This window comes from Schistocerca piceifrons, chromosome 7, assembly GCF_021461385.2.
Source record: "Schistocerca piceifrons isolate TAMUIC-IGC-003096 chromosome 7, iqSchPice1.1, whole genome shotgun sequence".
NCBI classification, from domain to species: Eukaryota; Metazoa; Arthropoda; class Insecta; order Orthoptera; family Acrididae; genus Schistocerca; species Schistocerca piceifrons.
The window spans coordinates 402,481,035-402,506,734 of NC_060144.1; the positions used below are offsets into that span (position 1 = coordinate 402,481,035).

The window sequence follows — 25,700 nt, forward strand, 5'->3', positions numbered from 1 at the left end:
CGCCTGTCCTGCAGGCTGCACACCGACGTTTCAGGTCAGCTCTGTATTCTAATTAATCAGTTGTTGCAACCGCAACCTTCCTGCTGTTGTTCCTGCAGCATTATTTGATGTTTTCAAAGCTCTGTAAACTGTTGGTCCATCATTATGAGCTATTTCACAGGTGAGGTAGAACCTTGTCATCACTTTTGTAACACACTGCCCGATGTTGGGGAGTGCCACTATGCGGTTTCTCTGGAAAATGCCATGTGACCAAAAAAAGACAGTGGATGATGGTTAGCCACACACAAATCTGAAAGGACACACTGAGGGGAAAATCAAATGCAAAGCCATAAAAATCGTTAAAAATATACAAGCAAAACCTGAATCACAAACTGGGAGAATAATATAGGAACAAGCTTGCATTGAAGTGAATAGTAATGTCAGTGAACAGAAAGTTTCAGGTATATAAAGATAACTGACACCTTTTTTAAAGTTTGTCACCTTTGCTGTCTTTTTTTATTTCCAAGTTTCTATATTCATGTTAATTCATTTGACATTTTGGAATGCCCCAATGAGAAATGTAGATAAAATCTAACCTGGGGGCTTCTGAAATTTGAGATACATCATTTCTTTTTGATTTTTTTAAACATACTTTGCGCAACTGTCGTTAGTGTCAAATATTCCTCTATTGTAGCTGTTTTTATTTTTGTTACAGATTCTAATGTGCTGTGGTAACAGACTGCTGCTGTGATACTCTGTTCAATTTTGGAAAAAAAACTTTTTGAGATGGGGAAAATGCAAATTCCTCAGTGACTGGCTTGAAAAGTCAGAAAGTTTGAAAAGTAAAGTCTCTGCTTGTTGGAAAAAGTTCATGAAAGTGAACTATTTTGCAGTGTGATAACTTGCTCTATTAATTTTGAGACACAAGGTTTTCATGCAATTTTTACCGCTCACTTTTAGCAAAGCATAACTTTGAAGTTAAATATGGACCACATCAGTTACATTTAGAACTTTTGATCAGACACAGCCTTCAAGTCAAGTACATGTGCCGACAGTGCGGATGTTAAGTACCAAGGATGATACAACCACTTCTAAATTGATTTGAGTACCGGTATTGAAATCAGTAATTTCCAGTTCCTGTGTGGATTTGTCAAATAATATTTGGTATGTTTTTAAGATGATGTGCCCTTATAGTGTACCTGAACAGTTTTCACTTTCGCTTAAGAAAATGAGACATCTAATAACTGGTGAAATGGCACCGTATGTCTGGTAACATATGTTAGAAGCAACATGTTCGTGATATTACACACAGTTCTGATGAAACTAACAAAAGAATTACAAAAAGCATTAAATTTTTATCAGAGAGTGAGTGTTGCGTAACAACGTGTCACCCATGAACTTCCTTTGTGGGCAAATCAGAGGATGAAATATTAAATCAGAAATTGTGTAAAGCACTTTTTGAAGTCAATATGTCCCTAAATAAATGCCTTAAGCTGGGATCAGACGCAGCTAATGCCAATAAAAAGTGTTTAGGCTTTTATGTCCAGGAGACTCGAGACAGTCAACTTACAAACATTGGAACTTGTAACATTCGTACAATGTATAATGCCTTTGTAAAGGCTTTGGGGTGTCTAGGGGAAGAAGCACCCAAATTTCTGGTCAATGTTTACCATCATTTTGATAGTTGGCCTGTTAACTGTGAAGAATTTGAAGGAATTCAGTCTAAGTTTAACATTGCACACAGTTTTTTAGGCATACAACCTCAAGGTGGATTAACCACAAGGTGGCTTCTTTTAGGACCTTCAACCAATAGAGTTTTGGAATGGTGTTATGGTATTTAGTATTAATTTCTGAACCACATACCTCTGAAAAAGAATTCTGCTACTGTTCAGTCCAAATTGTACAGTGCCATTGTGAAATCTTTAAAAGAAACCTCCCCTGAAAGTAAAAATTCATTTTATTATTTTGTCTGCAGAACTGGTCAGTCATTTATGCAACATTTTCAAACCCAAACACCTTTGATTGACAGGCTGCATACAGAAATGGAAGACATACTTAAATCTTTTTGGCCCATGTTTTAAATGTTTCTGCTTTGAGAAAAATTGAGAGTATTCTTCATAATAAACTCTTTTACACTGGATAATCTGCTTCCTTTTGAACTACTCATTATCTGCTTCCATGTGAACTACTCATTGTTAGCAAGCAAAAAACTGAACGACTTTAGTAAACTGGAAGAATGTGACAAATTGTGATTTCTAAAGAATGCCCAAAAACATTACATCACATCTTGCTAACATGTGGTGGAAAAGACATGCTTATCAAGTGCACTACTGAAAAGTTTTAGGTTCTTATATCCTAGAGAAAGAATAAAGAGCAGAATCTGCAATGACATGTTAAATGTTGCCATTTGACATCCAGCAAGATTACTTATTAGATGAATGGAAGGTTTTACAGTTTGAAAAATATGATCCAACTTTAGATAACAAGAGTGTTGATAATTACTGGCAGCAGTCCGTCTCAAAAAGATACTCGTCTCCTAGAGTTAGTATCCAGATGTTTCAAAACTTCTCAAAGCTTAGGCTTCTCTTACATTGAGAGAAGAGATTTGATTTTGAAACACCATTAGGAGAAGACAAGGCAGTGATGACTGAAAGATTTTTTAAACAGTGTTCTGACTGTGAGAGATGCTTTAGGACAATACCCCCATTTTCCTTTCAGAGCCAAATTGCAGCTTATTAGGTAATAGGTACAGACAGTAGCAAGTACAAGCAAATTAAGCTGTTTAAAAGGAAGAGTGAGAAAGGAAAAGAAAACTTGGATTAGAAGAAAAGCATGAAAATATCAATTGACTATGAGGCAGGGCTGTTAAAGAAAAGAAAAAAGAACGCCAGCTATCTAATAAGGCACAAGAAAACTTCTCTCTCAGGCTTCAGCTAAACTGAAGCAAGCACTTGAAAAACATTATTTAAAGGCAGAAAAGTTGGCCTAGGGTTTGCTTGAGGGTGCACAAATCATGAAAGAAGAAGAAGGAATCAAAGAAAGAGAGGTGTAAAGTATTCAAAAAATCTCGAGAAAAGAAAATCTAGCATGACTACTTAATTTTTGCCAAAATTCAAAGAAACAGTAATCAAGAAATACATTGTTTATCTTTTTCCAGTTAATTATAAAAACATGGCGTAATTTTCTTTGTGGGTTACAGTTACGAATATCAGTTTGGTTATCAATTTTGCGTATGGCCAAGCAGATGGAAACGGCCGAGAGGCAGCGTGGCTATACTGAAACATGTACCATGACAGACACCACCCACATCACACAACATTTCAAGTCCTTTTTGGGCGTTTGTGTGATCATAAAGCCTTTCAGACAGACGAACATGCAGAGAAGTGGTGGACTGTGCTTACACCAGATTTGGGGGACCACTTTCATCTGTTTGGCCGTACACAAACACCATCTCATCTTATTCCCAGTGCAAATACCAGACCATTCTGCTGCTTGCAGTGTGCTGCGTTAATCACACAGCCTGCAAGACACAAGGAACACACAGCATGTGGTCAGAGGCATTACATTCGTCAGTACATTCTACCATGACAATAATGCATTTCTGGACACATATTCATAGAACCTTTTTTTCTTCATTTCCAGTCAGGAATTGGTCCCTGCAGTTTGTTGATTTTGTCAATGTTCACTGTGTATATAGTTTTCATACAGACTATCGAGATCATATATATACATAATAGAGGGAAACATTCCACGTGGGAAAAATATATCTAAAAACACAGTTGATGTGACTTACCGAACGAAAGTGCTGGCAGGTCGATAGACACACAAACAAACACAAACATACACACGAAATTCAAGCTTTCGCAACAAACTGTTGCCTCATCAGGAAAGAGGGAAGGAGAGGGAAAGACGAAAGGATGTGGGTTTTAAGGGAGAGGGTAAGGAGTCATTCCAATCCCGGGAGCGGAAAGACTTACCTTAGGGGAAAAAAAGGACAGGTATACACTCGCACACACACACATATCCATCCGCACATACACAGACACAAGCAGACATTTTGTCTGTGTATGTGTCTGTGTATGTGCGGATGGATATGTGTGTGTGTGCGAGTGTATACCTGTCCTTTTTTCCCCCTAAGGTAAGTCTTTCCGCTCCCGGGATTGGAATGACTCCTTACCCTCTCCCTTAAAACCCTCATCCTTTCGTCTTTCCCTCTCCTTCCCTCTTTCCTGATGAGGCAACAGTTTGTTGCGAAAGCTTGAATTTCGTGCGTATGTTTGTGTGTCTATCGACCTGCCAGCACTTTCGTTCGGTAAGTCACATCATCTGTGTTTTTATATATATATATATATATATATATATATATATCTAAAAAGAAAGATGATGAAACTTACCAAACAAAAGCGCTGGCAGGTCGATAGACACAATGACCAGCAACAAACTGTCCATTCGCATGAATGGACACAGGCAGACAGTGTTTGTTGGTAATGAGGATCACCCTGTGGCTAAACATGCCTTGGTGCACGGCCAGCACATCTTGGCACAGTGTTACACCGTCCGGGTTATCTGGATACTTCCCACTAACACCAACCTGTCAGAACTCCGGAGATGGGAACTTGCCCTTCAGCATATCCTTTCTTCTCGCTATCCGCCAGGCCTCAATCTCCGCTAATTTCTAATTTCAATTTGCCGCCGCTCATACCCCACCTGTCTTTCAACTTCATCTTTGCCTCTGTACATCCGCCCCGACTGACATCTCTGCCCAAACTCTTTGCCTTTACAAATGTCTGCTTGTGTCTGTGTATGTGTGGATGGATATGTGTGTGTGTGCGCGAGTGTATACCTGTCCTTTTTTCCCCCTAAGGTAAGTCTTTCCGCTCCCGGGATTGGAATGACTCCTTACCCTCTCCCTTAAAACCCATATCCTTTTGTCTTTCCTTCTCCTTCCCTCTTTCCTGACGAGGCAACCATTGGTTGCGAAAGCTAGAATTTTGTGTGTATGTTTGTGTTTGTTTGTGTGTCTATCGACCTGCCAGCGCTTTTGTTTGGTAAGTTTCATCATCTTTCTTTTTAGATATATTTTTCCCACGTGGAATGTTTCCCTCTATTATATTCATATATATATATATATATATATATATATCTCTAAAAACAAAGATGATGTGACTTACCAAATGAAAGTGCTGGCAGGTCGACAGACACACAAACAAACACAAACATACACACAAAATTCAAGCTTTCGCAACAAACTGTTGCCTCATCAGGAAAGAGGGAAGGAGAGGGGAAGACGAAAGGAAGTGGGTTTTAAAGGAGAGGGTAAGGAGTCATTCCAATCCCGGGAGCGGAAAGACTTACCTTAGGGGGAAAAAAGGACAGGTATACACTCGCACACACGCACATATCCATCCACACATACAGACACAAGCAGACATATTTAAAGACGGTCTTTAAATATGTCTGCTTGTGTCTGTATGTGTGGATGGATATGTGCGTGTGTGCGAGTGTATACCTGTCCTTTTTTCCCCCTAAGGTAAGTCTTTCCGCTCCCGGGATTGGAATGACTCCTTACCCTCTCCTTTAAAACCCACTTCCTTTCGTCTTCCCCTCTCCTTCCCTCTTTCCTGATGAGGCAACAGTTTGTTGCGAAAGCTTGAATTTTGTGTGTATGTTTGTGTTTGTTTGTGTGTCTGTCGACCTGCCAGCACTTTCATTTGGTAAGTCACATCATCTTTGTTTTTAGATATATATTTCCTACGTGGAATGTTTCCCTCTATTATAACCATATATATATATATATATATATATATATATATATATATATATATATATATATATATAAAATAGAAGGAAACATTCCACGTGGGAAAAATTATATATAAAAACAAAGATGAGGTGACTTACCGAACGAAAGTGCTGGCAGGTCGATAGACACACAAACAAACACAAACATACACACAAAATTCAAGCTTTCGCAACAAACTGTTGCCTCATCAGGAAAGAGGGAAGGAGAGGGGAAGACGAAAGGAAGTGGGTTTTAAGGGAGAGGGTAAGGAGTCATTCCAATCCCAGGAGCGGAAAGACTTACCTTAGGGGGAAAAAAGGACAGGTATACACTCGCACACACGCACATATCCATCCACATGTGTGTGTGTGTATATATACGAGGTGCGGCTAGAAAAAAACCGGACTGATGCTGGAAAAAACATTTATTTACAATTTCATGTTATCTCCTTCAATGTACTCTCCTCCTCGGTCTCTACACCGCTCCATACGAATTTTCCACTGTTCATAGCAATGCTGCAGATCATTTTCGGTAAGTCCATACATTACTTCCATCACTTTTTCTTTTACTGCTTCAACAGTCTCAAATCTAGTTCCTTTCAAAGCTGACTTGACTTTAGCGAAAAGAAAAAAGTCACAGGGGGCCAAATCAGGTGAGTAGGGTGGATGATCTAAGATGGGAATGTTGTGTTTTGCCAAAAACGTCTTCACTGACAACGCACTGTGAGCTGGGGCATTGTCTTGGTGAAGGATCCATGACTCTTTTCTCCACAAATCGTTCCGTTTTCTCCGTACTCGCTCACGCAGGGTAGCCAGGACGCTAATGTAGTAATGCTGATTCACTGTTTGTCCCTCTGGTACCCAATCAATGTGCACAATCCCTTTGATGTCAAAAAAAAAACAATCATCATTGCCTTGAATTTCGATTTTGACATTCGTGCTTTTTTTTGTCGTGGAGAACCAGGAGTTTTCCAATGCATCGATTGGCGTTTAGTTTCAGGATCGTAAGTAAAAAACCACGATTCATCGCAAGTAATAACATTTTGTAAGAAGGTGGGATCACTTTCAATGTTTTCCAGGATGTCAGAACAAATCATTCTTCGGCGTTCCTTCTGTTCAATTGTGAGACACTTTGGAACCATTTTTGAACACACTTTGTTCATGTTGAAACTTTCATGAAGAATCTGCCTAACACTTTCCTTGTCAACTCCTGTTAACTCAGACACTGCTCTGATTGTTAAACGGCAATCTTGTCGAACAAGTTTACCGATTTTTTCAATGTTTGCATCAGTTTTTGCTGACAATGGTCTGCCAGTGCGAGTGTCATCACTGGTGTCTTCGCGGCCATCTTTAAATCTTTTAAACCACTCAAACACTTGTGTTCGCGATAAACAATCATCGCCGTACACTTGTTGTAACATTACAAACGTTTCACTTGCAGATTTTCCTAGACTGAAACAAAATTTGATGTTAACACGCTGTTCTTTCTGTACACTCAACATTTTCCGACGCACAGACAAAACGTCAACTACTTAAAACAGATGCCACGGGCAGACTGAGTGCAGGAGGCAGATGAAACTCGAGCAGTAGGCGGAGTGAGAGTCACGTGATAGGCCACGCGACTTTCAGCCTTATTGCATTCGTTTTATTGTTTCACCAGTACTAGTCCGGTTTTTTTCTAGCCACACCTCGTATATTGTTTCTCAAGTCAACATCCCTTTTCTCAACACATTGAAATTGTTCAGGGATGAATGAGGTATCGTTGGAAAGGTTTTTCAACTGATTTCTGATGCTGCATGCCAGTCTTTCATTAAAACTGACGATTTGTGTAATATTTTAACACAGACCAACATGTGATATTAATTTTACCACTATGTACTTCACCGTGAAGGACTGATGATGTTTTGTACAAGAACAAATCAATTTCCTGTGATTTTTACTGGAGACGTTTAGTCTTCTCAAGTAGAGATGATATATTCATACTCCGTACATCTATAAGCGATTGGGGGCAACTAATACCATTGTGAGAACTATTCCTTTTAGTTCCATCCATAGGTAGTTGTTGCCTGTGCTACTTGCATGTTCACCAGATATAACATCAAAATATTATTATTGTGTGTAAAAGTATTCATATATTTAAACTGCAGGAAGAAAAAAATGAAGATATCTCCACATTAAAATCAAGCAACCTGTTATCCAATGTGTGAGGAGTTATTTTTATAGTTTTCACACAGTCAATGGAACTCCTAGTTTGATTATTATCTGATTATCTATTTTGCTCTGACATGTTTGTATTACTAATGACTACATGTCATAATTTTCTGATTATTTGATTTTAATTTTTTTTAGGTTTGAGGAACAAGGACTGTTATCAGATCTTCGAGCACACATGCGACAATTGATTATTGCTGCCCTAAAAGGGACTCAACTGGCTCCACAAGCCGGCCATAGTATGCATCAGAACACATCTCCTAAAATACAAGCAATTAATTTACTTGTAGCAGAGTTTTTGCTTCTGCAAGAGTGTCATTACACACTTTCTGTCTTCACAAGTGAAGTGCCACTTTTGCGAAATCTTCCAGAATTTTCTCCATCACTTAAAGATGCAGCTAAAAACAAACTAGATACCAAGAAGAGTGGTGAAGTACATGCCAGTGCCTCTAGACTCCAGGAGCGCCGTGTATGGGATATACTAGAAGCACTAGGTTTTGCTCCTGATTCAAGTGCAGGAAAAGCAGTATTCAAATCATATCAAGAAAATAATGGTGAACCACTTCTTACATGTCTCATACGCTCAGTATCCAAAGTCGTTAGACACGAGAGAAAGAATGAGAAACCTCTCACAGAAATTGAGGAGAATATTTCAGTTCCAGATAGTGACTCAGTTTTGCTAATTACTGAAAGTTCTGTCACAGAGAATGACAAAAATGATAAAAAACTATCAGTTGTACATGATATCCTCCAGAAACTTAATGTGAAGCCAAAGTACATGAAAAGACTAGAAAATGAAATAAAGAGGTATGCTAAATCTTCTTTTTGGAGAAGATTTTGAACAGGTTTGTTTATATTAATAATATTGTTGACATTGTTTATTTTTTTTTTTACATTTGTGATCATATTCTATAAAGGTGGAAATTTATTGTTTTCTTCTTTGGATACTAATAGTTTAATTTTTCAGTGGGTCTTCTAATATTAAGTTAATGTACATTTTGATTTTCATTTTCTTGTAAAAACAAACATTGTTGTTGTTGTGGTCTTCAGTCCTGAGACTGGTTTGATGCAGCTCTCCATGCTACTCTATCCTGTGCAAGCTTCTTCATCTCCCAGTACCTACTGCAACCTACATCCTTCTGAATCTGCTTGGTGTATTCATCTCTTGGTCTCCCTCTATGATTCGCTGCCTTTCAACGCTAAATTGGTGATCCCTTAATGCCTCAGAACATGTCCTACCAACCAATCCCTTCTTCTAGTCAAGTTGTGCCACAAACTTCTCTTCTCCCCAATCCTCTTCAACACCTCCTCATTAGTTATGTGATCTACCCATCTAATCTTCAGCATTCTTCTGTAGCACACATTTCGTTAGCTTCTATTCTCTTCTTGTCTAAACCATTTATCGTCCATGTTTCACTTCCATACATGGCTGCACTCCGTACAAATACTTTCAGAAACAACTTCCTGACACTTAAATCTATACTCGATGTTAACAAATTTCTCTTCTTCAGAAACGCTTTCCTTGCCATTGCCAGTCTACATTTAATATCCTCTCTACTTCGACCATCATCAGTTATTTTGCTCACCAAATAGCAAAAATCCTTTACTACTTTAAGTGTCTCATTTCCTAATCTAATACCCTCAGCCTCACCCGACTTAGTTCGACTACATTCCATTATCCTCGTTTTGCTACATTCCATTATCCTCGTTTTGCTTTTGTTGATTTTCATCTTATATCCTCCTTTCAAGACACTATCCATTCCGTTCAACTGCTCTTCCAAGTCCTTTGCTGTCTCTGACAGAATTACAATGTCATTGGCGAACCTCAAAGTTTTTATTTCTTCTCCATGGATTTTAATACCTACGCCAAATTTTTCTTTTGTTTCCTTCACTGCTTGCTCAATATACAGATTGAATAACATCGGGGAGAGGCTACAACCCTGTCTCACTCCCTTCCCAACCACTGCTTCCCTTTCATGCCCCTCAACTCTTATAACTGCCATTTGGTTTCTATACAAATTGTAAATAGCCTTTCGCCCCCTATATTTTACCCCTGCCACCTTCAGAATTTGAAAGAGAGTATTCCAGTCAACATTGTCAAAAGCTTTCTGTAAGTCTACAAATGCTAGAAATGTAGGTTTGCCTTTCCTTAATCTAGCATAGATACTGCAATTAACATAGATACTGTACTTAGTTGGCAAAATATCACTTAAGCTGTACTGTTTGATATGGATACAAACAGGGTAATTACAGTAAGTGCTTACACAGAGGTGTAAAGATTGGTTTGTCACCTGTTACACTATTGCATCATGTGTTGAAAAGGTCACTTTTAATGTTTTAGAGGAGAGGCTACTAGCGCGGCTAATTACAAAAGCCCTTCAGTGTGACCACAGCATTCCAATAATTCTAAACCTTTGTACTACACCCATTTAGGAAAAACTATCCACAAAACAAAACTGCAGATCAACTATTTACTGTACATAGTAAAAAACTCTACAACTTGGACAGTACTTGAGGCATAAACGATACTCTTGGATTTCAACAGAATGTGAGAAGCACCCTGAATGAAACTTAAGAACTTTTATTATGAATACAAGAAAGTAGAAGAACAAATTAAATATATAGATGTGTTAAGCACATCAAAATATTTGATGAAAATATAATACGAATAAGTAAAAAAAATCACTCTTCAACTGGTATCAGGAGATGCGCAAGCCTGTGGAGCTAATTGTTCTTTTATCTGACTCAAGGGTTGAAGGGAAAGGAAGAGGGATGAAGGAAAATAAGTAGTGAGGTTTAGGAAATGTGAAGAGTTAAGGAAAAGTTATACAGAACCCCAGGTCATGGGAGACATGCTGGACAGGATGAGAAGGTACCTGCACTGGATGAGATTTCGAAATATGAGAACGTACGTGTGGAAATAGGGGAATAAACAAGACAGAGATAACTCAAAAACATCATTATAGAGTCAAAAAGAGATGGAAATTAAGTGCAGTATACACGTTAGACAAGAATGGGGGTGCTGAAAAACAGACTGGTCAGAAAACAAAAAAAAATTAGAAAAATGATGGTGAGTGAAGGCAAGGAACAGTTATTTAAAAGAAATGCTGAGACTGTAGAAATAGATGTAAATTAGGCCAATTGGGTGATGAGAACTAAGCACATGTTGTAAAGTCAGTTCTCACCAGCAGAGTTGTGAGAACTAGTGTCAGGAGGAGGAATCCAATTGGCACATATGGTGAAACAGGCACTGAGGTCAAGATGGTCGTGTTGTTGAGTGGAATTTTATGCTCTGGAACAGGATGTCATGTGTTACTAATTTACAACCTCTGTCTATGCACTTTAATCCTAACTGATAACTTGGTTGTAGTCATAACAATGTAGAAGACCATCTTTCATTGATAGTATATGTCTTTCCAGTTGGTAGATTGTGGTAGGAGAGTGCTGAACATTACCTCAACGAATGCCTACCTGATTTTAAACATGTCTTCCTTCCTACTCACTTTAATCAACTTTCGTACTTACCAGTAAAATGGTTAGGCTGATCTGTTGAAATCTTTGGAATCCCTAAATACATTCTTCCAATTAAATTTCACATGTTTAGAAAAGATATTTGTATGGTGCAAAAATTGGCAATTGACTCTAAATAATGAAAAGTGTGTGGCCATCCACATGAGTGCTTAAAGTAATCCATTAAACTTTGGTTATACGATAAATCAATCATATATAAAGGCCTTAAATTCAGCTAAATTCCTAGGAATTTCAATTACGAACAACTTGAATTGGAAAGAACACATAGAAAATGTTGTGGGGAAGGTCAACCAGAGACAGCGATTTATTGGCAAGACATGTAGAAAATGCAACAGATCTACTAAAGAGACGGCCTACACTAAGCCTGTCCATCCTCTTTTAGAGTACTGCTGTGCAGTGTGGAATCCTTACCAGATAGGATTAATGGAGCATAGCGAGAAAGTACAAAGAAGAGCAGAATGTCTTGTGTTACTGAGAAATATGGTAGAGAGTGTCATGGACAAGATGCAGGATTTGGGGTGGACATCATTAAAACAAAGGCATTTCTCATTGTGGCAAGATCTTCTCACAAAATTTCAGTCAACAACTTTCTCCTCCAAATGTGAAAGTATTTAAGTGAAATACAAAGAAATGATCATTATATTAAAATAAGGAAAATCAGAGCTCGAACAGAAAGACTTAGGTGTTTGTTTTTTCTGCATGCTATTCAAGAATGGAGTAATAGAAAATGATTGTGAAGGTGGTTCAGTGAACCCTCTGCCAGACAATTAAATGTGATTTGTAGAGTTTCCATGTAGTGTAGATGAAGACCTCCTGTTACTTACCATGATGCTGACTTCATAATCACAAAGGTTCAGCTACACACTCCTGCTCTCCTTAAACCTACAAACAAAGAAACAAGAGTGCTTACATTTTGATAACTGCTACCATTTTCATGTCAAACTTCCCCTCCTCTACAACCTTGGCATTCAAGGCAAACATATTTGTTCAGAAGCAGACTGAAATGAGGTCCATTCTGTATGATAATTTGTGCACCCCATCAAGAATAGCTTTTTGTGCTCCCCACTCTCAATCTGGCAGTATCCTGGTCAGACCCTATGCTTGTTCTAAACCCATTTCCATACCTCTGGCTTTTACACCTGTAATTATTCCTGCTGTAAAAGTTTCCCAATGCACCATCCTACTGCCACTTACACCAGCCCTATAACTGGAAAAACACATACTCTCAAAGGGAGAACCACCTATGAGAACATGTCGTGTACCAGCTGCTATGTAAAAATGGTCTTCTGCATTAGTATAACGACCACCAAGTTATCAAATAGGGTGAAGGAGCATACATTGAGGGTGTATACTAGCAACATAGAATACCCTGTTGCAGAGCACTCTGTGCAACATGACAATCATGACCTCAGTGCCTGTTTTGTCATATGTATGAATTAGAGTCCTCCTCCTGACACCAGTTTGCCAGAACTCTGCAGTTGGGAACTGACTTTACAACATGTGCTTGGTTGGCCCAATTTATGTTCATTTCTATGGTATCAGCATTTGTTTTTGGTAACTATTGCTTGTCTACCATGTATAATGCACTTTATTTTTCATCCCTTATCCTTATCCCTTCATCCTCTATCTTCCACCTTTAAGTTTTTGAATTTTAAAATCCCGTCCTTTGCAGGCACGAAGAATCCTTTTTTTTTTTTTTTTTTTATTTATTTATTTTATTTTATTTTATTTTATTTTTTTTTCCTCCATCCAGCAAGTCTCCACATGATGTTTTTTCAATAACCTCTGTTTAGTATTCCCACCAGCAATCATCACAACGGGGGCAGATGAGATGGCATGAGTAGTGCAGTGGAATAGTGTGGAAACCTGCTATGGAGGGTGTATGCAATGTATAGTTTGGGCAGACAGAAGTGTTTACCTGTGGGAGGCAGTGAGCTGAGCAGGCCACTGCTTTGCTGAATTCAGCCACCACGGACCTCGCCCTGCACTTCGTACCAAGTGGTGTTGCTAAGTGCTCAGCAGTCAGATGCCCATAAATTATTTTCGTTAAAATATTACTCATAAATTATGGAGTTTTAGCTGTCACTTCCAGTGGACACTAGCTAATGTTATATTAATGCAGGCTCTAGCTGTTAATAACTATTATGATGTACCAACAGGGAATATTTCTACCATCAAGAAACTGGATATCATGTTGATAAGATTTAATAGAACGTAGAGTCAAATATACTGAACTACATTTTATTAAGCAAATTACAGAGCTCTGCAAACTATAAAATTTCCACTGCTATTAGTCTCATCTAGTATGACCTGTGTAGTTAGTCAAAACAACTTATTTTACACACAAAATGTGTCTGAGTACTTACTGCACAGTTTGGTCTTCTTTTTGGTGTCATTTGTTCTCCATTAATTGTCTGCCTCCTGTATATTTGACACTATCTGGTAGTGTCTAATGCTGTAAAGCTTCAAGGGAAATATACCTTTGTTTGTGTAGGAATATTTTGAAAATATTCACTCAAGTCACTAGATCATGTATCAATTGACTTGGCATATTGAGCAGCAACACAAAAAATCAGTACCAAAATGACTGTTAAGACTGACTGACTTGGAACAGTGTTGCGGTGGAACATAACAGTGTGAGTCTTCAAGCTCTTGAGGCATAAATTATAATGAGAGAAAAACAAAATCGTGCATGACAATATTTCACCTCCATAAATCTGTCAACCTGTCGCATAAAAATGTAGAAGGTGATGGTAAAGCTTTTAGCAGCTATGGAAAGTGGCAAATAACTGCAGTAAATTGGCAAGTATATCCAGATACTCTTTGAAATGGATTTCCCTGTTCTATAATGAACTACATATTTAAGTGAGCCTTCCTGGCACTGCTTTAGTTGTAGAGTGACATTTGAATGTGGATTTCCACCTTTTAGTTGCTGGGCATTGTCTGTTTACCCATCTCACTGAGCTTTACAGTCCAGCATATGGCATTGTTCTGTGATGTAGCTAATCAATTCACCGCTGTATTATTTCATAAAGTTTGCTAATTCTGTGTGGACAACTGGATAGCCGCTGTCAGAGTATAGAGGAGTTTGTGATCTGGAAGACTTGGCTTCTGCACAGCTCGTGAGTTGTGTTCGTATAGCTCATTGAGAGATAACAGTACATAAATGACAGAGATCTACTCGCTAAGTTCTGGTTGGAAAAAATTTAGTTCTGGTTGGACAAAATTTTGGTTTGACATGTCTGACATTTCCATACTCTCCAAAAATACAGACACCCTTGAAGTGCAATAGACACATGCTAAAGGTAACCATTAAAATAACATGCAAGAGGCAACTACTGCTAGAAGCTAGTCTATACTAGGTAGTCTATACTAGGTGTGTGAGAAAAGTAATGAGACTGATTTTTTATCTACCAAAGTTTTTATGTTTTTCAAACCACAATGTTGTCACCTTCAGAGTAGTTCCCTTCAGCAGCTATTCATTGGTTCAGTTGTTTTTTTCCGTTCTTGGTAGCACCACTGAAACGTTTCAACTGGTAGGGCCTTTCACATATCAGTCACATTCTTTAGAATGTTCTCCAGAGTCCCAAAATGACATCCTTTTAAGACATTTTAAATCTCAGCACAAGAAGTCACAAGGATTAAGATCAGGTCAATAGGGGGACTGTGGAACAACAGGAATGTCTCTTTCTTCATAAAACAGTTGACTGACTGTTTGTCCTGTAGGAACAAATTCTTTATGCAAGTGGAGGGATAAATTCTTTATGCATGATACTTCTACTGTAAAAAAAGCAAATCAGAAAAGCATTGTTTTGTTCTTAAATTTGCTCATTCGGGCTTTTTTGGCCGAGGAGATGTCTCAGTGTGCCACCTGTCACTTAGCAGCTTTCTCAGGATTGTACTAAAAAAATCTAGGATTCATTACCTGTGACCGCACGACTGAACCATTTGTGGTCATTGACAGTCTTCTCAAGAAGATCAACGCACATGTTTCTTCAATTGTCCCTCTGCTCAGTTGTGAGGTTATTTGGTACCATTTTGGCACACACTTTTTGCATGTGCAAAACTTTCGTCAAAATTTGATGTATGGTGAAATTGTGTAAGTTTAACAGGTCACCCATTATCTTTAGTGTTAAACGTCAGTTCGATCTCACAAGGGCATGCATGCCTTCAACGTTTTCATTGGTCTTTTAGGTTGAAGGTCTCCCTGAGCCAGGTTCACCTTCAACATGCCCTCAGCCTTCCAAAAATGATTTGTGGCAGCAAAAAGCTTGTGCTCTTGATAAAGAATGTTCCCTGTAGGCCTGTTTCAAATTTTCATAGGTCATACTAATGAGTCCTCCAAGTTTAACATGAAACATGATGGCATAACATTGCTCTCAATTCTGCCGTTCCATTTTCGTAATGCACAACAAAAACACAACTTCACTGATGGCACTTTCAAAAATCATGTGATGGTTGTATAGAGCTGAAACTCGGACTGACTTTCTGGAAGGGACAAACTCACGGGTCTGCACAAGTAGAGCAACATGGCATTGCTGGATTGCTCACAGTGTTCAGTCCTTTCTCACACACCTTGTAAGCATGGTAATTGTTGGTCCAAATAGCAGTCCCAGGAGTACTGTGGAAATAGCCAAAGTCCGTTCACAGCATAGAGACATAGGGCCAAATGGGAAGCCTAATACAGTGAAACCTCACATAATGAGCACCTCCCATAACATGTAATTCGCATAACAAGCAAAACAAATTGTAAAAAAGTGACTCGCTTAATGAGCAATGTTTCGCATACTGAATGACGATGATTTAGTGTGACATCACTAGCTCTTTGTGTGTGGCAAGGGAAATGTTCGATAATATGAGCACCTTTCATTGTCAGCAGTTGCATATGAGGGACGTCTTTAGCATGTACAGCAGTCTGGGTGTAGCGCTCTTTCTGTTACCATCTTGGTGCAGCCGGGATCACACATTTTTCTAAACTTTTGTTTACGCAGTGTTTTTTGTGTGAAAATTTTAATAACCTTCGCAGAAATGTCCCTGAAGGTAAAGCCACAAGAAGACAACCGTAAGAGAAAGAAAATGACCTTAGAAATGAAATGTAAAATTATTGAAAAATGTGAACATGGTTTAAGTGTTGCTGATTTAACATGCACATACAAACCAGCTACATTAGCTATTTGCACTACTCTCAAGATCAAGGACAAGATGAAGAAGATAGATGCTTCAAAGTGAGTGACAAGAGTATCTAAACAACAGTTTCATATTCTGGACGATGTTGAAAGATTGCGCCTTATATGGATAAATGAAAAGCAATTGCAAGGTGACACTATTAACAAGAACATCATTTGTAAGTAGCAAAAATGATTTTTGCTGACCTCATTATGGAGATGCCACATCATCAGCGGCCAAAGAAGTGTTTAAGGGAAGCCAAGAGTGGTTCGAAAAGTGTAAGAGAAGAACCGGCATCCACAGCATTGTGAGGCACAGGGAAGCAGCCAGATCCAACACAAAGACAGCAGAGAATTTCATCAGCAACTTCAAGATGCTCGTAGATTCTGACAGTTGTCTGCCATAACAGGTTTTTAATTGTGATGTGATGGGTCTATTCTGGAAAAAGCTGCCAAAATGTACCTTTGTAACAGCAGAAGGAAATGCATTGCCTGGTCACAAGCCAACGAAAGACCATCTCACACTGCTATTCTGTGCCAGTGAAAGTGACAATTTGAAAATTAAACCACTGCTTGTTTACCATTCAGAAACTTCATAATGCTTCAAAAAGTATGAAGTCCAGAAGAGCAGGTTAAATGTGATGTGGAGGTCCAACAACAAGGCTTGAGTGACAGGTGATCTTTTTTGTGACTGGATCAATGAAGTGTTTGATCCTTTGGTGGAAAAATATTTGCTTGAGATGAATATACCATTCCGTGTCTTACTTGTTGTGGACAATGCTCCTGCCCATTCTCCAGGCCTGCAAGGCCACCTCCTTGAAGAATTTCAGTTCATCGAGATCCAATTTCTGCCTCCCAACACCACTCCGTTACTCCAACCTGTGGACCAGCATATTATTTCTAACTTTAAGAAGCTCTACACTAAAGCACTCTTGGAGCATTGCTTTGAATTGATTGACCAAGAGCATGGGACTAGAAGCAGATAACAATGATATCAATGAGTTTGTGGAAGATCACAGCCAAGAAATGACCACCGAAGAGCTGATGGAGTTGCAGTGTGTTTAGTAGCAGGAAATTGTGGAGAGGTATTCTTCAGAGGAGGAGGACAAGTTGGTAACAGCAATGTAGCAATCTTTTGGCACTATAAGAGAAATGCTGAAAACTTGGGAATCAGTTGCATTGTACATTAAAAATCATCACCCCAAGAAAGCAGTGGTTACACGCGCTACAAATTTATTTGACAATAACATAAGTTTAAATGGGATAAATTGTTTCACTTAATGAGTGTTTTGCACTACGAGTAAGATTCTGGAAAGAATTATGCTTGCTATGCAAGGTTCCATTGTATAATTATACCTCTTAACAGTCTGCCAAGCAATCAGTTGGCACTGAATCTCAGTGACAGCACTGTAATCTATAGTTGAATTTGCAAGGAGGGAGAAAAACAATTGAATGTATCTCCATTGGAAACAATGGTTAGCCAGTGTTGTTTTATGGTCCTATAGCTGCCATTGTCGTCAATGGTGTTGGTACTGCAGGACAGAGGTCTCAGTGGTAGATGGTAGGGGCTCCATCTCCCTAGGTCCCAGAAGCATATTGTTTGTGAGTGAGGGTGTAGCTGTTGTGATCATGCTATTGCTGGAAACATGCACTGAGTGAAGTGGTGCAATGGTTAGCATACTAGGCTTGCACATGGGAAGATTTCGGTTTTTCATGATTTCCCTAAATCTTTCCAAGCAAATGCTGGGATGGTTCATTTGAAAGGGCATGGCCGATTTCCTTCCCATCCTAGACACAGTCTGAGGTTGTGTTCTGTTCCTAATGACCTCAATATCGAAGGGACATTAAACTCAATCTTCCTTCCATTCTTCTTTTGCTGGAAGCATGCAGTGTGCATATGCTGCCCTTTCACTCTCTGTTGCTGTAATAAGTGAGTACCTGTTTCACAGTTGTTAGAACTTTGAACTGGGGAATGTAGGCGGGGACAGGTTGGGTTTCCAACCCCGGCAAATGCATTTGTCATCTTGCAAGTTATTTCGTTCGCACCATGCCACAATGTTCATTGTCCAAGGGCTTACAGAACGACTACTTTCAATCTTCATATTTTACTGCTGACAGTTAGATGCTGTGAGCTATATTTAGTTACTTGTGTTAAAAATAATTTCCTTAATGGTCAGAAGTCGCCCTGTAGCTTTTTGCACCACCCTGTGTCGGCAAATTGCTTGACATTTTTCAGTACTGGATTTGCTGCTGTTTTCTGGCACACCTAATTTGGAATTATGGGGAAGTGGTTTAATGCATTGTTTATCTCTTCCTCACTAAGAAAGTATGACACAACCTGGATATTGAAGCTGGGAGTTTTTCCCATGTGAGGTAATGTATTATCTACATCGATACTCCGCAGTCCACCTTACAGCGTGCGACGGAGGGTACCCTGTACCACTTCTAGTCATTTCCTTTCCATTTCCACTCGCAAACAGAATGAGGTAAAAACAACTGTCTATATGCTTCCATATAAGCACTAATGTCTCGTATCTTATCTCTTGTGGTACATATGCGCAATGTATGTTGGAGGCAACAGAATCGTTCTGCAGTCAGCTTCAAATACCGGCTCTCTAAATTTTCTCCATAGTGTTCCTCAAAAAGAATGTCGCCTTCCCTCCAGGGGAAGTTTCTTAAGCATCTCTGTAACACTTGCATGTTGTTCGAAACTATCAGTAACAAATGTAGCAGCGTGCCTCCATATTGCTTTGATGTGTTCCTTTAATCCAACCTGGTACGGATCTCAAACACTCAAGCAGTACTCAAGACAGGTCACAATAGTGTCCTATATGTGGTGTGCTTAACAGATGAACCACACTTTCCTAGAATTCTTGTAGTAAACAAAAGTTGATCATTCACCTCTCCTACCACAATCTTCACAAGCTCTTTCCATTTCATATCACTTTGCAACATCACACCCAGATATTTAAACGACCTCTTGGCTGTACTCTCCAGTAGATGAGAATGAGCACCATAATACCCTTACCTAAAATGAACGTAGTTCTACAGATTTGTCACCATGTGGAAAAGGTGCAAAATATCTGGCTCCTGATGCTATCAACCATGTGTCACCTCTAAGCTTGTACTTAGCAGACTGAGCAGACACACTGAGCTGATCTGTACTCTATGGCTGGCTGAGTTGCAATGTGCTGTGAAGGACAGTGAAACACTTACATCCTGCACACATACACTCGCTTGTGGTGCTGTGATACGAAAAGGTCAGTAGAAAAAATGAAATATATTCATTTTTACCTTTGCACACTCTACTTAAGGACCCTTTGGCATCAACAGAACAATACTCATAATAGTACACATACTTTCCAGCTACATTTGCATTGTGTTATTTCTTGGACAAGTTTGTCTAGTAATAAGGACATGCTCAGAGTCTCACTATTACAAAAAAGAGACAAAGTTTTCTTTTCAGTGTAGGTGCCTTGTAAATTAATACACGCAGTCAAATAACTTCTGAACTTTATAATACTTTTTGTAAAGTAAGATTTTCTAGCTGTGCAAAATTATCTGTCTCAGCTTCACCTTAGTAATTTGACATAAATAGTCAGTCACCCAACCTGACATCAGCTGGTGCAAATTGTTTTGCTGATTCTCACCAGCTGATTGTGATGATTACTATCATCCTCTCCATATTTTAGAGCTGAAGATGGCCTAATTCTGTCAAAAATGAATATAATATGTAAGCTAGACAGTGCTTGGCTTATAGAACTTTCTGTGCAAGATGTGGGATTTTAGTTTGAATAATGTCTTCATTTGTCCAGTCCCTGAAAACGGTGGCCCATGATTTTTCCTGCAGATGAAATATTTTTGCTTTTTTTGGTGTACTTTTACCTTTTATAACCCACTGTTTTTGCTGCTGTTGCATATCTGTGTGTGATTCTGAATACGTTTGATCTACTGTTATAAAATAGTGGAGAAACACTATGGAATTTTCTTCAAACAAGTCTAAACATCAGTGAGAAATACTCATTTGAAAGTGTTTTTGGTTGATGACTAACAAATGTGGCTCTGATATACTGAAAAGCACTGTCATTGCCAAAACTTCACATAATATGATGAGTATAGCTTACTGAGGTTGGGCATTGTGAAATTTTGCCAGAACCTGGTCAATTGTTGTGGGTTTTGGCGTCCTGAGTGCTTACCAACTTCAGTGGCGGCATGAGCATGCTTAAATTCACCATCCCTCTTCGTAACTGTCTAAAACAGTATAGTCAGTGCGTAATTATTTTGTGGGTAAGTGAGGGGCTCTGGGTTGGGCTATTATAAGAGGTGCTGCCTAATTGTGGGTGCAGTACAGGGCATCCCCCAGTGCCACTAATGGAGAAACTGAAGGATATGGGGCTAGAGTATAGGCAAATTATCAGCCCTGCATTCCACCTATTCTGTAGTCAAGAGTAGTGTCATCCAATGCATCCAGACAATGACAGAAGAAAATATATGTGCAAAGGCCAGGGTCTGCTGTTTTAGACATTTGCTCCGGTCACTTGTGTTATGTAAAATCACTATACCCAAAAAACAAGTGAATCCTGTCATGTAGCCAACATGTCCAACACATGACTCATAGAGTTATCAGTTTGATAGCCTTCTGCTTTGAAGCCAATTAAAATTAATATCTGGAGTAGATGAGAGAGGGAGTCGGCATTGGCACATTGAACAAGTTGGTCCATTGCTGTCAGCATTGTGCCACATTTTCAGGGAGTTTGGACCAGAGTCGTGATTAAGTAAAATGTCATGCCATACAAGTTGCAACTTCCCTTTCTTACACAAATCATGAGAATAAATTAATAAAATCCAAGATGTTCAGTTTATTGATTGCATGTGCTTCTGGCTGTGAATGAAGCCTATTTTCGGTTCATTTTACTAATTATCTGAACAGGTAATGCCACAGCCATTATTTATATTTAACTGGTAATTTCAATCATATAAAATTGCTGGTATCATTGTATGATCACAGAACATTCTTGAGTTTTTGCTATAAGAATATGGTGGTATCTAGTTTACTTCTGAAATGTAAAATTGAATTCCATGTTATAAATAACTTTTTATTTTTTCTAATCAGATTCTGAACTGCACTTTTAGAAAACTGAACTTAATTTCATAACAAAAAACCACAAACTTTCTGCCAAAACTACTACTATCCAACCCATTCAATAACTACTACTGTAGTCCCTGTCAAAATTCAACTTCCATTGTCATAATAAAACTGCTTGTACTACTGCTCCTTGCAATCATATTTGCCCTCACATATATAACTTTGTAACAATGTCAGGAGTCTGATACATTATTATGATCAATATTTTAATTTGACAAATGGCATGTAAAATAATTCAAGGATAACATCATGCATAGAAGAACACACAAATATAGTTCTTAGGATTAGTTTCATAAAATACAGATGTCTCATATACTACAGTATGTGAGTCCCAGTCTGTTACATTACAAGGTACACATGACATTTCTTAGTTACATAAATAATGACCAAAATCGTCATCATCATCATCTTGTCGAGTTTTCTGCCAATGGTGGGATCTACTTGGAAGACAAGCCTCTCCATCTTCTCCTGTCTACCTGTCACCTCTCTCTCATTTTGCTTCTCCTCCCTTCCATATGCTTTCTGCCATTCCTTTTAGCTATTTGACCCTCACCTTCTCCCTTAGTTCCCTGCCCACAATCTTCCTCTCTTACATTTTTAAAGGCATTCTCATCTCCTCCATTTTGTTCACCTGTCTATACTATTCGAATCTTTCTCATCTTTTCCATTTTTGTTACTCGACTTGTCAAAAACTTCAACTCATTTGCCTTTTTACCTTTCCTTTGTGACCGAGGTTTCTGCAGCACACAACAGAATTGGTATATAACATGTTCTGATACATCATCTTCTTACTTTTTTGACGGACTTCTTTATTCTATATAATTTATCTCACTTCTCAGATAGCTGTCAGTTTGCCTTGCTTATTCACTTATTCTTGGGCATTCCTTCCATTTCCTCTCCTAACCTCCAAGTCAGGCTTTTTGCATTAAATTTTAGGCCATATTCTTCCACAACTTTTTCCCAAACATCTTAACTGCTTCTGTTGTTCCCCCATATCATCAGCAGGCAATACTGCTGTGATCCTGTCTTCAGTCTCTCTTGCCACTTCTGTCATTACATCATCCACTAATACTGTGAAGAGCCTGGTTTTAGGCTGTTTCTGTCAGCTATCTGTTCTCCCAATTCCCACTCTCATGCAACAAACACTACCTCAGTTCAATTCTTTTATCCTCAGTACAGTTTGCTTAACTTATTAGTGCTACATAAACTTTACTTCTATATATGATGCAATATGCTCTTTATTATTTTATTTTATTTTATTTTATTTTTTTAAAGAAAGAAATCCAGGAAAGCCGCCAATAGATCTCTCCCATACTCATAATGATTGTTCCTGCAGCTGTCTCAGTGCAAATATGAGATCCACAGTGAACCTTCCTGTCGTGAAACCACAATTTTCTCCTCTCATTTGCTTTGTCACTGTTTTTTGTATTTGTCTCTGCAGAATCTTTTCACAGAATTTTACACTGTGCTCCCTAAAGTTTTTTTAGATCCCTTCATTTTCTTAAAGATACATACAATTATTCTATTCTGCCAGTTTTCTGGGGACCTCCTCCTTAATTTGGAAATAATTAAGTTGTGCCACTGATAATGTTTTGGAGATGTATGCAACTGTTCTGTCTGTGTTGTTGGTGCTTTTATGGCTATAGTAAAGTTTCTAAACTGATGGGCAGTACTAAAAAATTAGTCAGATGTGTGTATTGTAAGTCATTTCTTTTACAGATGAATCAAATTTCCTTATGATTCCACCAATGATTCTCAACAATAGTGGAATCAAACAACTGTCACTCTCTTCGCTTATTTACATGGAACATGTTACATTTGTTTATGTTCTGGATCAGCTGGCAGTTACTGCATCAATCATTCATTGTCTGTAGGTCTTCCTGCTTTTTGCTAGTCTTTTATGGCATTGCACCTTCCTGTAGACAACAGCACTATCTTTGAACAGCCTCATAGAGCTACTGACAAGCTCCATTGAATCATTTATGCATATCATAGACACAGTGGATCTACAACACCCTTTGGGGTATTCCCAAAGCTACTTTTACATCTGCTAGTATATCCTGAAGCCAGTCACAGAATTGATTAGATACTCAGTAAGCTCATACTGTATAGAATATCTTTTGGATGTCAAGGATGATCCCGACAACCTGGCACTGTTGTCTGTAAGTGCTCTGAGTCTCAATGATGAATATATTGAGCTGAGTTTCGCAAGAGTTCTCTTCTATGAAAGGTTGGTAAGTGTGAGCAGAAAACATTCCATAATTCTGCAGCAGACTGATGTCATTGATATAGGCATATAATTATGTACCTCTGTCTAATGGCCCTTCAATAATGATCTGTACTTGTCCTCATTTGGTTGTTACCCTTCTTTGCTCCAACCACCTATGATAAAATTCCTGCTAGGAAGGGAATAAATTCTTTTGCATAATCTGCATAGAATATTACAGTTATCTCATCAGATGCATATACTGTTCCACTATTGAGCAATTTTAGTTGAAGAATTTACTGTATCTCCAACAGTACAAACATGTATATGAATGTATAAACACCTGAAGATGGGCGTAAGCCCAAAACCGGTCATGTGATGAATAAACAACCTTTTATTGTGACTGGTAGCAGATATTTTTCTACAACCCCATAAAGGAACAGTCACGGAGTTTGACAGCATCCACTATAGATAAAATTCATTTAATGTTACCTAGCCAGATATTACGAACTGTCAATGCATTCAAAACATGTAAAATCAAGATGATGAAGACCATTCAAGCAATACAGTGATCTCCAACAGTACAAACATGTATATGAATGTATAAACACCTGCAGATGGGCGTAAGCCCGAAACCGGTCGTGTGACGAATAAACAACCTTTTATTGTGACTGGTAGTGGATATTTTTCTACAACCCCAGGAAACATTCTATTTGACTTGTATAAATATTTACATATCAATTCATACAAATGTTCAGTATATTGCAGTCATCACACTCTTGTTACTCAAGACCATTAAATCTTTTACTTACTATTATTTATTGACTGAAGTAGGCATGCACGTCTTATTAGACTCCTTCTCTCATTCTGAACACACTTTCAGCTACAAAATATTTATAAATACAGTACCATGAATTTTTCCCAATGGATTTAGAGAGCGTCTATTGATGCCCTTACTTGCTATTGTAAAAACAATGCTTCAGTCTTGTTGATAGATGTAAGCTACAAAGACATAGAAGATGCTGAATAGTGTTGCATTACTTGAATTTATTGCCAGTTGTTTATGTTGCACTAAAGGAGAATTAACTTTTATGCAGGTTGATAAAGGCTTCTCAGCTGGCAGAACAAGAATATTTTCATGAGAAGTTATTGTCATATGAAAAAAGAGTTCAAGAGGAACGTGCCCACTATGAGAAGGAGCTGTATTCCCAGATCACACTGGCACAACAGCAGCTTGTTGGACAGGGAGCTATGGCAGAAACAGGATTGAGATCACTGGAGACTCAAGTAATGGCAGCCATTCAGAAGCTGCAACGGAATCTGAGACTTTTGGAGGTAGTGATAGCTTTGTCTTAAAACTGAATGACACTATAGCAAAAGGCAACAGTACTTATAAGTGAGGAGATATACCTGTTTCAACATATTGAATGTTATTGATTGGCGACTCCATGGAGTGTTCTGTGCACCACGACCAAATAGTGGATATAATTGGCAGGAGAATCAGCATTGGTCGTATTTTTTTGTTTTGTTTTATTATCCGCAAAATTGATTTTCGGTCACTTAGTGACCATCCTCAGTGCTGTAATATACAATTAAAATTGGTAGGCACTGGTATCAACAAGCTTAGAGCCATCACATAAACTGACAAAGCCTTAAGAATGTTTCTCTCTCTTTATTCATC

General features: G+C 38.5%; 1 protein-coding gene across 2 annotated transcripts in view; it reads left to right on the plus strand.

Moving 5' to 3' along the window:
* The window catches only part of LOC124804781, a 157,121-nt gene that overhangs the window by 71,569 nt on the left and 59,852 nt on the right, over positions 1-25,700 (plus strand). Inside the window, exons 2-4 of one of the 2 annotated variants that reach the window (XM_047265107.1) lie at positions 695-907; positions 8,110-8,778; positions 25,117-25,354. In XM_047265107.1, coding sequence (XP_047121063.1) covers positions 8,150-8,778; positions 25,117-25,354 — 867 coding nt within the window. In that variant the 5' untranslated portion in view covers positions 695-907; positions 8,110-8,149. The remainder of the gene's footprint in view (positions 1-694; positions 908-8,109; positions 8,779-25,116; positions 25,355-25,700) is intronic. The other variant, XM_047265106.1, reaches the window with a different exon arrangement.